General features: G+C 41.0%; 1 protein-coding gene across 2 annotated transcripts; it reads right to left on the bottom strand.

The window, feature by feature from the left end:
- Nucleotides 1-1,079: 1,079 nt before the first annotated feature.
- Nucleotides 1,080-16,278, bottom strand: LOC134093885 (zinc finger protein 135-like). 2 transcript variants are annotated; one of them, XM_062547219.1, is made up of 4 exons: nt 16,084-16,278; nt 13,617-13,951; nt 9,508-10,128; nt 7,766-9,370 (listed from the first exon to the last, which is right to left on the bottom strand). In XM_062547219.1, exons 2-4 carry the CDS (start codon nt 13,906-13,908, stop codon nt 8,865-8,867), a joined length of 1,419 nt encoding a protein of 472 aa, XP_062403203.1. In that variant the 5' UTR covers nt 13,909-13,951; nt 16,084-16,278; the 3' UTR covers nt 7,766-8,864. The 2 variants fall into 2 exon arrangements, with proteins under 2 accessions (XP_062403282.1, XP_062403203.1); XM_062547298.1 differs by lacking the exons at nt 7,766-9,370; nt 9,508-10,128 and adding an exon at nt 1,080-3,105.
- Nucleotides 16,279-16,929: the final 651 nt, after the last annotated feature.

Here is a 16,929-nt window from a genome sequence, read left to right as displayed (position 1 = left end):
TTTAACGGCAGCTGGCATCCAATTTGTTGCATTGCTGCCACCTCTAGGTCCAGTTCGTTACTGCATTAAATTCTTTTTATGAGTTCAGTCAAATTCCTTTTATGTCAGTGTCTTTCAAATATTTAAAAAGCCAACACTTTCCCTTCCCCGTTGCTCCCATTTCTAAAATGCTTCTCACTGACACTTCTTCCATACCCAGTTTTCTGAGTTCTGTGATAAGCTCCAGCCTTTCTTCCGCGACTTGAGCTACAGTGCCCTCCAAAAGTAGGCTATTGGAAAACATGCTTAAAGTTAAATATAAAATCATCTTTTGGACATTGATCTTAATGCCTGAAATGAAACAATGAGGAAATATTCAACCTTTAATGACATCAATTTCATTTGTGAATGAATAATGTATTGTAAATAAATAAATGTTTTCCTTAAAATATAGGGGGTCATAAGTCTTGGAACGCCCATAAATTCCCATAGAGGATTTTTATTTTTATTTTTAAAGGCCAGTTATTTCATGGATCCAGGACACTATGTACCCTGATAAAATCCCCTTGGCCTTTGGAATTATAATAACCCCACATCAACACCATACCCTTCACATACTAAGAGTTTGGCATGCTTAATGTCAGTTATTAGCTGTTGCCTAGTTAGCTGGTTTCATTCTCATTGAGCTCAATGCAATTCAAACCAGCTCATTAGCTAACAACTAATAACTGACATTAAGCATGCCAAACTCTTAGTATCTCACATTGTCATTGACATTGATCTTACATTCTGTTGGATGAATTCATTGCTGTGGCAAAATGTCAGTTCAACAAATAAAATGACTGACAAATGTTACATTATCTGTGCTTACATAATATACATTTTAATAGTTTGAAGCTCTTAAAATATTGTTGCATTATAGGCTTAAAATTAGGTCTCTCCCAGACCTAAGGCCTATTATATATAGACTATAAAAGTGGTCAGGAATCTAATATTTCCCCAAAACATAGTTTAGTTCTTGTATAACATGAGGCCAAATATTTCACAATTCTGTTTAATTGTTTTAAGTTTTCAACAATACAGATCAACAACACTGCCTACAAATTCAATCAATACTTGGGCACATTGAGCAAAAATTCATGTTCACAAACCACTTCTGTGTACAACCAATGCCTTCTTGCTGTGAACAACGTGGGAAAATAGAATAATGAATATAAATAAATAAATAATGAAGGGAAAAAAACAAGATATTAAAATGATAAAATACTAAATTGCTTGCATCTTTATAGTTATGTAAAAAACATATACATCTCACAGAAAAGATCCTTTCAGAGTTTGCACACAGCAGTGAGAGCATGATGGGTAAATGTTTCCCAGGAATATGCTGCAGCTGTAGCTGTACACTTATACTCTAACCCAGTGTGAACTTTATGGGCGCTGCCATCTTGAAAATCGTCATTACTGCGTGCCTGCGGAGTGTGACGAGTGACACTTGCCTGTGCTTTTCAATTAAAGCATCCTGTCAGAGAATGTCTAACAAGAGATCCTGCTCATGAAAGAAAATGTCAGGTGAAAGGGAACATTGGATAAATGATGTCAGACTGTGGCCAAAACTTACCGATGAAGGTAATTTATTAAGAACATAAGGTATTAAGACGTGTATTAATGACAGCTAATCTCTGCAACAGCCGCCTATGGAACCAACGGGCGACTTTCTTAGCAGCCAGCCACGCAGTAATGGCGGCACTGCGTTACTTCCGTGTTTCACTGGATTAGTGCATACCTATTGCAAGTAGGTTTACCCCCAAAAGGCTTTGAAGCTGTTATACGGCAAAACCCTGCATCATTTGCTTTTGAAGATACTTCCGTGTTTCACTGGATTAGTGTGTACCTATTGCAAGTAGGTTTACACCCAAAAGGCTTTGAAGCAGTTATACGGCAAAACCCTGCATCATTTGCTTTTGAAGATACTTCCGTGTTTCACTGGATTAGTGTATACCTATTGCAATTAGGTTTACCTCCAAAAGGCTTTGAAGCGGTTATACGGCAAAACCCTGCATCATTTGCTTCTGAAGATTTAAGTAAATTCTGAACGATGTTTCAAACAAAGACGCGTGTGGCGTGTTAGGCCTGCCGCTCTTAGAAAAGCGCTTCCACACTGAGCACATATATGAGGCTTCTCCCCTGTGTGCGTCATCATGTGAGTCTCCAACTGTGAAATCTGTGAATAAGCTTTTCCACACTGAGCACATTTATGAGGCTTCTCTCCACTGTATATGAGCATGTGGTTTTTAAGATCTATGGGGCGTGTAAACGTTTTTCCACACTGGGTACATTTATGAGGGTTATCGTCAGTGTGCATCAACAAATGGGCTTTCAGATATGAAACTTGTGTATAGGTTTTTCCACACTGGGCACATTTATGGGGCTTCTCTCCACAGACTGTGAGCATGTGGTTTTTAAGAGCTGAGGCGCGTCTAAAAGCTTTTCCACACTGGGCACATATCCAAGGCTTCTCTCCGGTATGTATTAACATATGGGCTTTCATATGTGAAAGTTGTGTAAAAGCTTTTCCACATTGGGCACATTTATGAGGCTTCTCTCCAGTGTGTGTTAGTATGTGTTTTTTAAGGCTAATGATTCGTGTAAAAGCTCTTCCACACTGGGTACATTCATGAGGCTTCTCTCCAGTGTGTATTAACATATGGTGTTTAAGAGTTGAAATATGTGAAAAAGCTTTTCCACACTGGGCACATTCATGAGGCTTCTCGCCAGTGTGTATTAACATATGGGTTTTCAGATGTGGAACTTGTGAAAAAGTTTTTCCGCACTGGGCACATTTATGAGGCTTCTCTCCAGTGTGTATGAGCATATGGCTTTTAACTTGTGTAATACCTCCAGACAACTCCTTTCCACAATGGAGACATTTATGTCGCCTTTTGCCAATTCTCTGCCATTTATAAACACCAGGAGAGTGTGTTTGCTGATGGTTCTCAAGTTGAGAAAGGGAAGTGAAACTCCTATTGCAGACTGTATTTTGGTGCAGTCCTCCTTTGCGTTGCAGGTTGAGATCATCATTCTGTCCATGGATCTTCTGTTGCATACAGCCTGGGTGTTCTGTTTCACCTGGAAGAGTTACCATAGAGACTTAGAATGACGTAGATGTTCTGGAAGAGTTACCATAGAGACTTAGGATGACAGACATGTTCCACATTCAGCAATTAAATATTGATTAGAAAATATTCAGCTTCAAATAGAATTAAAATGAATAAGTTTACACTATATTGCCAAAAGTATTGGGTCACCTGTCTTGACCCCTATATGGACTTCAGTCACATGCTATTCTTAATCCATACATAGATTTCTCGGAAACATGCGCGCGCGCACAAGGGGCAGAAAGCACCATGAACAGCATTAAGCAGCTGCTCTCCGTGAAAAGATTAAAATGAATTTTAGTGCCGAAAACAGCACTATTCGAAACGACGATGGTTAGGGGATGTTCAGGAATGTAAAGTAATGCATATATTTGCCAGAAACCACCAAAACCGCCAAAAAGACGATGTTTTATGAATAATGAAAATGAACGACAAACTCTGAAATAAGCTCATAAATGAGATGTTATCATCATTTAGACAACAGTGGCATACAAAAAATGCAGCTTACAGCAGCTGGTTATTAGGTGAACTTTATAACGTTATGACCGGCCATTCGGCGTCTTCTGCCCCATGGGTGCGCGCGCATCTAGTTTTGTTAGTAAACAGGAAATCTGTCTATAGGGTTTAATATGATGTCAGTCCACTCGTAGCTATAACAGCTTCAACTCCTCTGGGAAGGCTTTGCACAAGGTTTAGGAGTGTGTTTATGGGCATTTTTGACCATTCTTCCAGAAGTGCATTGGTGAGGTCACACAAAGGTGTTCTGTTGGGTTTAGGTCTGTAAAAAACAACCTATAGAATTTACTCAATTTATCGCGGGCGAGGATTTGCATCTGCTTTGGTTGGGTAAATGTCATCTATTATTTTGAGTAAAGACTACCTACATTCAACAGTTCTGAAATACTTAAATAAATTAGGTACAATAAATTAGGTACAATTTGCCCAAGATTTTTTCAATAAAGTTACTCAAAATAATAGAGTAATATTAACTCTAGATTGTTAGGCATTATTAACCTACTTAATAATTACTAGTAATAATTATCTAATATGACTAATTAATTATGAGCCTACCTATTCAGGGAAGGTTAAGTTTATTGAGTTATTTTCAGACACAGCAGACTGTATTGAGAAAGTTAACTTGTTTAATCAATCAAATGATGGAGAATATACAAAAAGGATCATAAAACATATTCACAATATATTCAAAGAGTTTGCTCAAACAAAAAGTATACTCATACAACTCTGCTTTGTGCTTTATGTGTCTGTGTGCACCTGATCACCTCACAACTGGTTTTCTGAAACATAGCCTAACATAATAATAGGCTAAATAACAAAACATTCAGAAGAGTGTACAGTTCAGTGCTTCTGCTGTGTGTGTGTATCCAACAGACGTGTCCAACACCTGCAATGGATAGGACAGACAGGCAATGATTGTTATGTTTGCATGATTCACAACAGAATGTGTGGTTTTGTTAAACTGATGATAGAAAGTTAGCTAGTTAGCTAGTTAGCAACCTAATGAAGCTACCATCGAATATATTAGCTTCCAGTGAAGTTTGTCATCAAAATTGGGAAATTGAGAGTGAATTAAGTTGTTAGCATACACTGGACAGTTAAGTAAACACAAGTCCTTCAAATCCTTGTGTTCAGAAACAAGCAGAACTACATTTGAATGTTAAACGAATATATAAAGTGTAACAGCTAGCGAGTTCGCCCATTGACTTTCAATGTGTGATGTTAGCATGCTAGCTTTCACCCACAGAGGGGGCGAATTTCTGAACCTTCTAACGAACGACCGGCCAAACTTTCTGGTTCAAGCATGCATGCACGTTACCCCGACTACAACTCTGGTAGATTATAACCATTTAAAACGTTAACGTTAACATTCCCTATGATGATACACAGCAAAGCAACGTGACAAACAGGAATCAGAGCTTACCTTGAATGCAGCAGCTCCACCATAGCAGACAATCAACTGAGCACGTCCCTCTAACCGCCAAGTGTAGAGCAAGAGTCTTTGGGTATATTTTATGATCGTTTTTTAGGTAGAATTTGTTACTGTTAAAAAATAGGTAATGTAGGTAGAATTTACCCTTTATTATACATTTCAGTTGCTGATCAATATACGTAAGTAAATTTTAACTCATTCATGGGAATTATAATTACCACCCTCCCTTAGGTAGAATTTGTTACTGCTAAAAAATAGGTAATGTAGGTAGAATTTACCCTTTATTATAGATTTCAGTTGCTGATCAATATACGTAGGTAAATTTCAACCCATTCGTAGGGATTATAATTACCACCCTCTAAAATCCTTTTTTACAGTGGCCAGTCAAGTTTATCCACACTAAACTCGGTCATCCATGTCTTTATGGACCTTGCTTTGTGCTCTGGTGCACAGTCATGTTGGAACAGGAAGGGGCCATCCCCGAGCTGGGCTTGGCCTCTTAGTTCCAGTGAAAAGAACTCTGAATGCTACATCATTAACCAAAACATATAGGTATACAGTAGTACCTAAAAAAGTAAAAGTGCCCCTTTTTGCTTTTATACATGGAATGTTCATATCAAACCAGCTAATAGGCTAACTGAAATAAAACCATGCCAATCTCTAGGTATGGTGAAGGGTATGTGATGATGTGGGGCTATTTTAATCAGGGTCATGGCGTCCTGGATCCATGAAATAACTGGCCTTTAAAAAATAAAAATATGCCTCTATTTACGATACATTATTCATTCACAAATAAAACTGATGTCCTTAAAGGTTGGATATTTCCTCATTTTCTATTTTAAGGTAAACTATGCAACGTTTTTCAGTTAATCAATTCGTTCCATACTATTATATATGATTAAATGAGTCATTACCGGTCGAACAGTGTTTTTTTCGGCCGCCCTAGTGGTCTGTAGCGGTAGAACCACGCTTGCAACTTCAGGAGACCTCGGGCACACACCAATGCTCTACTCCAGGAAGTGTCATGTAAAGTCTTATGAAAAGGCACGGCAGACTGACCGATTGAGGAGTTTTGTAAAATATACAGTGCCCTCCAAAAGTATTGGAAAACATGCTTAAAGAGGAACTATGCAGGATTGGCGATTTCATCTCTGGTTTCGGTTTTGTTTTTGCTCGTTTTATGCTTGCATTTTATCTGCAGAGCTTCCCCGACAGCTTTAGCGTGTATATTTATACATGTATAGGCTATATTTAAATATATAAATTGCAAGCGTGGTTCTTCGTCTCAGACTTCCAGATGTAAACAAGGAGCGATCGTCTCCTGCAGAAAGTTGCATAGGGTCTCTTTAAAGTTAAATATAAAATCATCTTTTGGAAATTGATCTTAATGCCTTAAATGAAAGAATGAGGAAATATTCAACCTTTAATGACATCAATTTTCTTTGTGAATGAATAATGTATTGTAAATAAATAAATGTTTTCCTTAAAATATAGGGGGTCATAAGTATTGGAATGCCCATGTTAAATTCCCATTGAGGATTTTTATTTTTATTTTTAAAGGTCAGTTATTTCATGGATCCAGGACACTATGCACCCTGATAAAATCCCCTTGGCCTTTGGAATTAAAATAACCCCACACCAACACCATACCCTTCACATAAGAGTTTGGCATGCTTAATGTCAGTTATTAGCGGTTAGCTAATTAGCTGGTTTCATTGTCATTGAGCTCAATGCAAATTTAATTGTAAATTTCTCTTTTTAGTCAACTTTAGCATGTGTTCTAATATATGGAGGTAACTGTGTGTTGTACTCGTCGTAGAATAAGAAGACTGTATTCCATCTCAGCCGTATGTTACTCCATTCACCTATCTGTCACCTATCCTGTACTTTACCCTAGCATTTGACTGTCACTGACCATACTTGCATACACTGCAAATTAGTAAGTGCACTGCAAATTTAATAGTGAATATCTTATTTCAAGCGTTCAACTTTACACTACAGTATAATCTTACTTATAGATTTAATTATCTTGTTAAGTGAAACTATCTTGCTGCATGAACAGATCATTTCACTTGTTTTGAGTATCTTTTATCTCAGATGTCTTATCTCAGATGTCTAGGTCTTACCTAGTTTTTAGACACCCCTTTTTTTGCAGTGTATAGCCCATCTTAACCCTTTGTTCAAACCAATGGCCACCTTCACAGGAAATGCAGCCTTGAATGCCAAGCTATTATGTTGTACCCATAATCAAAGAGGAAGGATCAAACTCCATCTCAGACATTGACAAGATTTGGGAAAGATTCTTGAAAGATTGTAGTCTTTTGAGTAAAGCTTGAATGAGGGGCATTATTGTAGTTAAAAGACTAAAATCTTTCAAGAATCTGTCCAAAATCTTGTCAAAGTCTGACAGTGTAAGGTAGGCTTAAGTTATAAACCTAAGTTAACTCAGAGTAAGGGGTAAACCTCCTACAACAAAAGCCCAATTACTTTGTTTTGTTAGGAAAATGAAGCCATACAGTTCCTTTATTAGGTTTACCACTTACTCTGAGTTAACTTACCCAGGTATAAAATACAAAGTATAATCACGCACATCCATAAAATGTCTGGTGCGAGATCAAAAAAGTATAGATCAAAGGCCATGTAAAAATCAGCACACCGAAAAGCTCCCAAAATCTAGGTTTTTAATTATGTAACTTAATCTTAAGCAGTCACCCCCTTAGGCGCGGATCACAATAGCCAGCGGCAAGCGTAACGCAACGCTCAGACCATAATAAATATCCAAAACATTCTATCTCGTTCCTAAATTCAATCTTTGTTGTTACGCTCTTAGACAAATCTGATTGGTCAAAATACCTGAACATTCTTAAACTGACATTGATGAGCCGAGCGTTGCGCTTCAAAGTTGAACCAAGTTCAACTAACAGATTGTTCAACGCTAGCGCTACGCCAGCGTTGTCACCGGTCCACTGCCGAATCATAGAGATCAATAGACCTCTGAAGTTCGCCTATAAAAAGGACCCAAAGATGCCATCTTTGCCCATGTAAGGAGATCCGGGAGTTAATTGAAGCTAACTGCCTATGGCAAGTTGCATTGTAAGTTAGCTCTGGGGTAGCAAAGATCAAAGTGTGCCGTCTTCACCTACCGAAGATCACAGTATCCACTAGATGGCAGGACACAAATGTGTAGCGAAAAACATCTGCATTTCCAATGTCATCATTCCCGCAAGAGTTTAACAGGTGCGACAATTGAAAATCCCCATGTTACTTTCCCATAGAAAAAAGTCTCAAGATACCGGATCTCCTTATTGGTAAATAATAATAAATTGATAAAGATGGTAGCTTTTTTGTAGGCGAACTTCAGAGGTCTATTGCTACGCAGGTATGATGCTTTATAGAAACAGTTGTATAAACGTAGTTGTTTGATCGCAAGTTGCGTCATAGTGTTGTTGCTAACTTTTCTAGAAACACACCCCAGCACAGTTCCACGACCCATTTTTGTAGGCGTACTTCAGAGGTCTATAGGAAGCCTGCTGCTTGCCGCTGGCTAATGTGATCCCCGCCTTAGGAGGAAACTAAGCTCTCCCCAGAGTAGCCCATTTAATCATTCAAGCCGCACTGACTTGCAAGAATGGCAAGATTATATCTATTTACAAGTTTGTTACAACAGTGTAAGGCCCCAGTTCAGTGCAAAGAAGTCCAAGACATTTACAAAACCAATGTTTTTTTGTATTTAAAAAACAAACAAACAAAAAAAAAGGAAGTTTGTAAAGCGTGAGGAAAATCTAATCCAGCTGTTGCAGGTCTGAGGACGAAGAATGCGAGTCCTCGGAGTTGAAGCTGGGCAGAAGTGGCGACGGATAACCGGAATACCGATCGGGGACCGGCGGACGGTGATGACGTGGGGTGCTGTATTGTGGCGCCGGCGGGGGGGCCGCCGCCGCAGGTTTCGCCAGCTGCGCCATCGTCTTCCGCAGAAGGGCGAACTCGTTCTGCATCCCTTGGTGCATGTCCCTGAACTGATCGGCGAGAGATCTCATTTGCTCCGCCCGCATCGACCTCTCCGCCTCTCGCATGGTCTTCTCTTCCTCCCACCTTTTCTCGTCTTCCTCGCGCTCGGATCTCTGTCGCTCCTCTTCCCTCTCCCGCCACATCTTCTCCTTCTGCTCGTCCTTGCGGTCCATGCTCACCAGGAAATCCTTGATTTCTTCGGCCGCAGCCTGGGCTTTGGTGGCCGTCTTCTTTTTCTTCAAAGGGGGTGCTTGCTCCGAAGAAGAGTAATAACAATGACCTATTTGAAAATAGAAAACATGTTAGTCGTAGTAGGCAAAGCATCCGTAGGCCTATATGTCTTAAACATTAAGTCAAAAACACAACAGTCAAGAGCACACCAAAAGACTAAACAAACAAACAAAAAAAAACATTTACCTGTTTGGCTTTCAAGGCTTTCTGGAAGGTTTTCAGGAGTGATCTCGTCGCTTTCTGGAAGGTTCTCGGGAGGGATTTCGCCACTTTCTGGAAGGTTCTCTGGAGGGACCTCGTCACCTTGGCTGCCAGCTGCGTCCCTTTTCTCCTCGGCAACGGTGTTGGCATTCTCAGGGGTGTTTGATGCAGGAGAACCGACGAGAGTCACGCCCAAACTTCTCCGGACATTTTGACGTTTTTTAGCCGTTTTGTTAGCCGTTCCCCAAATGGCGCGGCAAGCCTCGAAATGTTCCCAGTCTATCGTCACCCAGACGCCGCCGCCGCCGCTCCCGTTGTTGTGGTCGCGGACCTGGTGGTACTTCCTCCTCAGGTTTTTCAACTTGCTGGTGACCTGCTTCTTGTTCCGGCGATGGCCGCGACGGCAGAGCTCCTCGGCGACCTTTTTGTGTAATATGCCGTCCTTCACGGTCCCGGTGAACTCCGTGGCCCTCTCGGCGGTGATGGCGAGCAGCTCACGGATCTCGCCGACTCGCCAGTGGCTCGCCCTGAACTGCTGCGATGATCCGGATCCGGATCCGGCGGCGGCGTCTGTGATCGGCTGTAGCTCGAATTCAAAACTCCCGGCTGTGGGTCACACAACAGTTTCGCGTCATCGACACCTCCGCGTGTTTTGCATACTTAAGTGTGTGGATACATGAGTGTATGTAAGAGAGAGTGAGAGTGCGAAAGTGCTGAGTGAGAGTGCGAGTGCTCTCGCTCTCTCTCTCTCTCTCTCTCTCTCTCTCTCTCTCTCTCTCTCTCTCTCTCTCTCTCTCTCTCTCTCTCTCTCTCTCTCTCTCTCTCTCTCTCTCTCTCTCTCTCTCTCTCTCTCTCTCTCTCTCTCTCTCTCTCTCTCTCTCTCTCTGTGTGTGAGAAAGAGAGAGAGAAACAGAAAGAGTGAGTGTGTGTGTCAGAGAGAGAGAGAGAGAGAGAGAGAGAGAGAGAGAGAGAGAGAGAGAGAGAGAGAAAGAGAGAGAGAAACAGAAAGAGTGAGTGTGTGTGTCTGTGTGTGTGAAAGAGAGAGAGAGAACAAGGATGTAGCCACTTTAGCTGCAAAATACGTAGTAGCCTGTCATAGCCTGAGGGACATCCAGTAACTTCTTATATACTTTTTGTTGTATACTCTTTGAATGATATTATTACCATTACTTTTGCTATACAGCCATTCTCTAACATTTACGTTTACTGTATTGCATGTACAATGTATATGTAATTGTATGTCCATACATCTATTCTATGTGTACATGTAACTGAGCTTTGGCAATAATGTTATTGAAACGTTCATGCCAATAAAGCTTCATTGAATTGAATTGAATTGAATTGAGAGACTGAGTGAGTGAGTGAGAGACTGAGTGAGTGAGTGAGAGGGAGATACAGAGAGAAAATGAGGGAGAGTTTATATTCACTTACTATTCTGCTGTTTAGCTAAGAGGCATTTACTGTTTACTGTCTACCGTCTTTACTGACAGCTCTCACACAATAACCCAAGCAGTCAATGTGCTGGCTTACACTAGCACTATGGTTTATTGTATGTACTGGTCCATGTCTATCCGTGTTGTAATGTTGTCTTCATTGTTATTTATTAGCTTGTATTTTGTGTCATTTGCTATGTGTTTTAAACACCTGGCTGCAACTAAATGTCCCCCTGCGGGATAATAAAATTGACTTGACTTGACTTGACTTACATTGTTACATCCAGATAATTCTCACACGATAGCCAGCACATTGACTGCTTGGATTTACATTGCAATGGAGGAGGCAATAAGTGTATCCCTACAGGAGAGATATTCTCCAGGGTGAAACTGACCCACCAATATACCGCACCCAGTATGAAACCTTGTATTCTCTACTGGTATTCTTCAGGAACATTTTAACAACTAAAACGCCATTTACATTGTATAATGACCTGTCACTGACTTCAGACCAACATGGCTTCGCTACCAGGCAAGCAACAGAGAGGAACCTCATATTACCCAGAGCAAGAACCAATGCGATGAAAAGAACAATGGTATTTAGAGGAATTAGTGAATGGAATGATTTACCTAGGACCATCAGGCAGGAAAACAGCAAGAGCACATTTAAATTCTTGTCAGCATCTTTTGTCAAGGAATGCAACATAATTGCGTTGTTTTGCCTATGTGTTGTGATGGGTGTGCTGGTTTGAATAGTACTAACATACGAGTTAAATATGTCACTATACACTGATCCAGCGCAAACTTCCAGCGCAATCCAGCTTCAGACTTCATCTTGAAAATCGTCATTACTGCGTGCCTGCGAGTGTGACGAGTGACACTTGCTTGTGCTTTTCAATGAAAGCATCCTGTCAGAGAATGTCTAACAAGAGGTCCCGCTCATGAAAGAAAATGTCAGGTGAAAGGGAGCATTGGATCAATGATGTCAGACTGTGCCAAAACTTACCAATGAAGGTAATTTATTAACAACATAAGGTATTAAGAGGTGTATTAATGACAGCTAACCTCTGCAACATGGAACCAAGGGGCTAATTTCTTAGCAGCCAGCCACGCAGTAATGGCGGCGCTGTGTTACTTCCGTGTTTCGCTGGATTAGTGTATACGATAGCCGGCACATTGACAGCTAGGATTTACATTGCAATGGAAGCGGCAATAAGGAGGGATATTCTCCAGGGTGAAACTGACCCCCAATGTACCGCACCCAGTATGAAACCTCGCACCGAACCGCGACAAACACTGCGGAGTATCATCAGAATTGGAACCCCGATATTTACAACACACAAAGTTGAGACATTCTATTATAGAAAAATAGATTCAGGAGGCGGTTATGTTTTTGCTTGTGCTTTTGCGCTCTCCGAGTGCTTTTCTAGTTTGAAAATAAAATACTCGAAGGATTCACACGATGCTGTATGATAACTCATGTCTTTAGTCACAATCAGCCCTACAAGGAATTTAGCCATGTTTTCGTATCTGATGGGGAGAGGATTTGACTGCAGATGGATTCCACACACAAGTTGAGACATTCCATCATATAAAAATAGTAGCCTGCTTTAGTTTAAGATGGCATTCAAGGCTGCATAGCCTATAAAAACTACAGTATGAACAGTTACCTCCATAAGTAATTGAACACATCCTAGTTGACTATAAAGAGGAATATAAAATCACATTTTGGAAAATTGATCTGAATGCCTTCAATCAAAAATGTTTACAAAAAAAAAAAAAAAAGAATCAGGAAATATCCAACCTTTAAGGACATCAATTTTCTTTGTCAATGACTAATGTATCGTAAATAAATATTTCTATGGATCCAGGACACTATGGATCCTGATGAAGTTCCTTTGGCCTTTGGAATTAAAATAGCCCCGCATCATCACATACCCTTCATCATACCTAGAGACTGGCAGGTGTGATGCCACCCGACACACCTGGCGAGGTATCCAGCCAGGCCATCAACATTCAGCCGTTGAACTACCCGAGAAGTGCTCATCACACAGCTATCACGTGAGAGCCTTTTCTTTAAATGGTGCTAGTTAGCCGCTGTTTGCTGTGATAAACGGCTCACAAGAGCTTAACATTTTCGAGAAACGTAATCACTATTCTCCGCGCCCGTCTCCATTCTCCATTCCTCTCAGTGGAATATCTCACAAAGTCTTTACGCAACACTTGACACACCACATCAGAATGAACAGCAGACATTATCCAAGACAAAAGTGTAAATGCATTGCTGTATATAAGTGGCTGTTCCAGAGTAATCCGGTTTTGAAATAAATTGTAGTCTGTTTTTAATTTCAAAAGCGATTTAAGTTTGTGGCATTTTGTGGGGTATTCAGCAGACGCTTTCCGTTTTTGTTTTGCTGCGTTTTAAGTGGCTACTGTAACCCATATTACATTTACATTGATTGATTGAGTAAACTTATAAAATCTCTAATCTAGACATGCTGCTTTGTTGACTGTACAGTATATGAGCTTTTGGTAGGCTACTTGGGTTAGTACATTGTGCATGTGAGCTATTCCCTGCAACACATCTGATACAGACCTCAGTGCAACAGCGCCCTCTAGAGTCTAAGTGTGGTCTGTTTAGCTCTGTGTGAGAGGACTTACTTTCGAACAGATCGGGCTGATCATGCTGCTCCTCTTCCTCTTCTGTTTCTTCCTCTTCCTCTTCAGTCTTCACTGTTGTCTGCAGCAGTTCATTGTACGGAGACCTTGGTGACTCTGTGACGTCTGTTTCAGATTTACCGTGAAACTCTGCAAACGGCTTTTCTTCTTCATCGGGGCATGAAATCATATGATCGTATTCCTCCTCTTTCGTATCTTCTTGTTTCACCATCACACTCAGGTCAAGCTGGTGTGTTTCAGCACAGCCAAAACTAAATGAAAGTCCGAGGTCCATGTTGCTAGCTGAACAAAGATGATCCCATCCAGATTTCAATTGCCTCTAGTCAGAGAAACAAAATAAACACACAGATATGTCTGTCAGGTTATGAATGAATGAATGAATGAATGAATGACTGAATAAACGAATGAATGAATGAATACATTTCAATTCAATGTATAGGAAAAAAATAAAGATAGTCAGTTTTCTTTTCTTTGTTTAATAGAAAGCAACTTTCCATGGATGATTATGGTAAATGGCAAATTACATTTCACCAGTGGTGCAGAAGAGTAAGCTAACCCCACATTCACACTGTCTCCGTCCGTCGACGGATTTCGGAGGTGGTGTCTGCCGTATGTGTATTTGCATACACGCAATCTGATTGGCTGACGGATCCGTCGCTGCCTGAAAAGTTGAACATTTCTCAACTTTCTTGACGGAGGCAACGGAGCTGAGGCAACGGACGGACCCACAATGCATTTCGAGTCCGCCCCATGCAAAGTGAATGAGATCCGTCGACGGACGGAGACAGTGTGAATGCGGGGTAACGGACATGTCAAAAAGTGCATTGATGAAATGAGTCACTAGGCCGGTAGATAAAACAGAGTGGCGACACTCCCATAGACCTCCATAGAAAAAAATGGCAGCGCTTTTTCCAGGCTATTTCCTCGTTATGGGGCTTTTGGAACTGTTTACAGCCAATCTCTTGGTCAGTAGTCAATGAGTTAATTGATTACACCTTCCAGCATCAGAAGTACATCCCACCCTCCTGCGATTCAGCCATTTAGCACAGGTTTTTTTGGAACTTTTGATCGTGGCGGCAACATCAAAGAGTGTCGCAACCTTCTCTTTTTCTATGGCTCTGGGCCGTACCATACTGCTGTATATATCTTGTACCAAAATGTAGCAAATCATCGAAGTGAAATGGTTGCTGCCATAAGTCAGCGGCGTCAGTTAGAGCAGCAATTTTATTGAAGTATTGTTTTTGTTTTGATGTGTTGAATGGAAGTCAATGGGAGGCAAAAATAGGTAACTAGCGGTGACCAAAGAATACTTTTCGTGACAGCAGTTCTACACCGGCGACGTAACTGAAGCGCTCCGTTCGCAAAGATGGTCTGGTCTGGTGGGGCCAGCTGCACTGATAAGGTTGAAATCCCGACTATCTCTAGTGTGTTTTGTTTATCTTTTATTTTTTCCATTCATACAGCATGTGTAATATTTGGATTTGTGTGGATAATGCTTAGACGCACATGTATTAGACATAAACTGGTGATGTTTTCAGAGATATCCATTATTTTCTCTCACTTGCAAACACCTCTGTCACTAAGCAGGGGCGGAGGCAGAGCAAACAGCTCTTAAGTAGGCAGGGCCTTGTTGAAAATTCACTGATTTTATGCAAATATCACCAGTTAACATGCACACCATCTGAACTGGCACACCGGCAATAGGGCTCGGGATCATGACGTGAAAACTTCGCGGGCACAGCCATATTGGCAGCCTCACTCCTTAGTTTACTATGGATTACTATGGATTTACTCCCGCCTATTAGTGTGTTCCTGTTACTTAGTTGTTGCCTTCTTGGTCGTATGTTGCTGTGTAGTGGTGTAGCAGCGCCACCCATGATCGCAAGAGGAAAAGAATCGCTAATACTACATTTCTGCTTCTTGTCTTCTGCATCTGAGTGAATGGATATTATGTTCCGTGCGCTACCAAAATGGCGGCAATATTCCTAGAATGCAAGCTAGGCGTGTGCCCGAGCCCTATAAGCGTAGGCTACCCCAGAGGAGGAATATTGAAACACGCCAGTATGAAAGCTCGGGTCGAGCCTGCAAAAGAGACAGCAAATGGGCGGCAAATGACCATTCCCCACCATCCAAAAAAAGGAAAACTTTACTTTGTTGTTAATCATGAAAAGCGCATGTTCACTTGGTGGGATTAACGCTATTTTCCGCGTCTTTTTTTTTATTATTCCAACCGTGAATTCTTTGGGAGAGAATTAAGAGAACGTGCACGTATCCTGATTAACTTTTGTGGCTTGACATAGTCGCTCCTACTCGTCGTGGATTGGCGTTGGTGAAAGAAGTTCAGCTTTATCACTTATATTGGATGTCATAACACTGCTTTTGTGAAATAACCCTCTCTGGGATGTTTGGATAATTAGCTCGCGGATACTGTTTGTTTCAAAACACATACCTCTCTCCCAGCAAGTTCGTTCCTCCGTCAACTCGGGTCGGCTTAATTCCAGTTTGTGCCGGATTAGACTTGTAGTAGTGTTTATCTCCGCAACATGTCTTAGCCAACCTCAAAATGCTTTCCCGTGGTGGACTGCAAGTGGATATTTCCTCTCGCGACTTCAGCTCCGCATTACCAACATTGCTTTTGGTTGGAACCCGTGAGAATGTAGAACCTTCCGGTGAGATGAAAACTTCCGGTTTCTGAACTGGTTGCAGTTCCAATGCTGGTTTCACGTGAGGGAGTACGCGAGCACAAAATGAATGGAGGTCTACGGAGAGGCTTGTGGGAATCGTATGTTATTTTTTGCAGAGTATTTAAATATCTTTGTTCTATGGGTTCTAAAGAGTAAAAAAACAACTCGTCTTCATTTTTTCTTGAAGATTTTAGTGACCCTAATCAAAGGTCAAATTCGGAGTTTTGCCCATAAACCTCACATTGCTGGTATTGTAGCACCATATTTGGTGCCAAAACGCAAAGATATTGTAAGGTTGTGTGCAACAGTGGACCACATAAAAAAATTACAACATTATACACATGTTTAGGCTGATGATTGATCTCTTTAGCAAGACATTGTGTCTTAAATGGTCAACATTGTCTGCCTAAAAATACTTCAATATCAATTATAGGCTACTATCAATTCATGCCTATTAGTGTGCTTGAGTGTAGGATAGCCTGCTCTGCCAGTTCTTGTCTGTACCCGGAGCACAAACTGCAGAGATCTCTGTAAATCAAGTTTAATAGACGTTTACATAGCTAGCACCAGCTGAAGCCTGCAAGGCCTTCCATAGCCTATAAGTGTGGAGA

Source organism: Sardina pilchardus, chromosome 1, assembly GCF_963854185.1.
Source record: "Sardina pilchardus chromosome 1, fSarPil1.1, whole genome shotgun sequence".
NCBI classification, from domain to species: Eukaryota; Metazoa; Chordata; class Actinopteri; order Clupeiformes; family Clupeidae; genus Sardina; species Sardina pilchardus.
The sequence above is the reverse complement of the archived record's forward strand: the minus strand, read 5'-3'. Positions and strand labels throughout refer to the sequence as shown.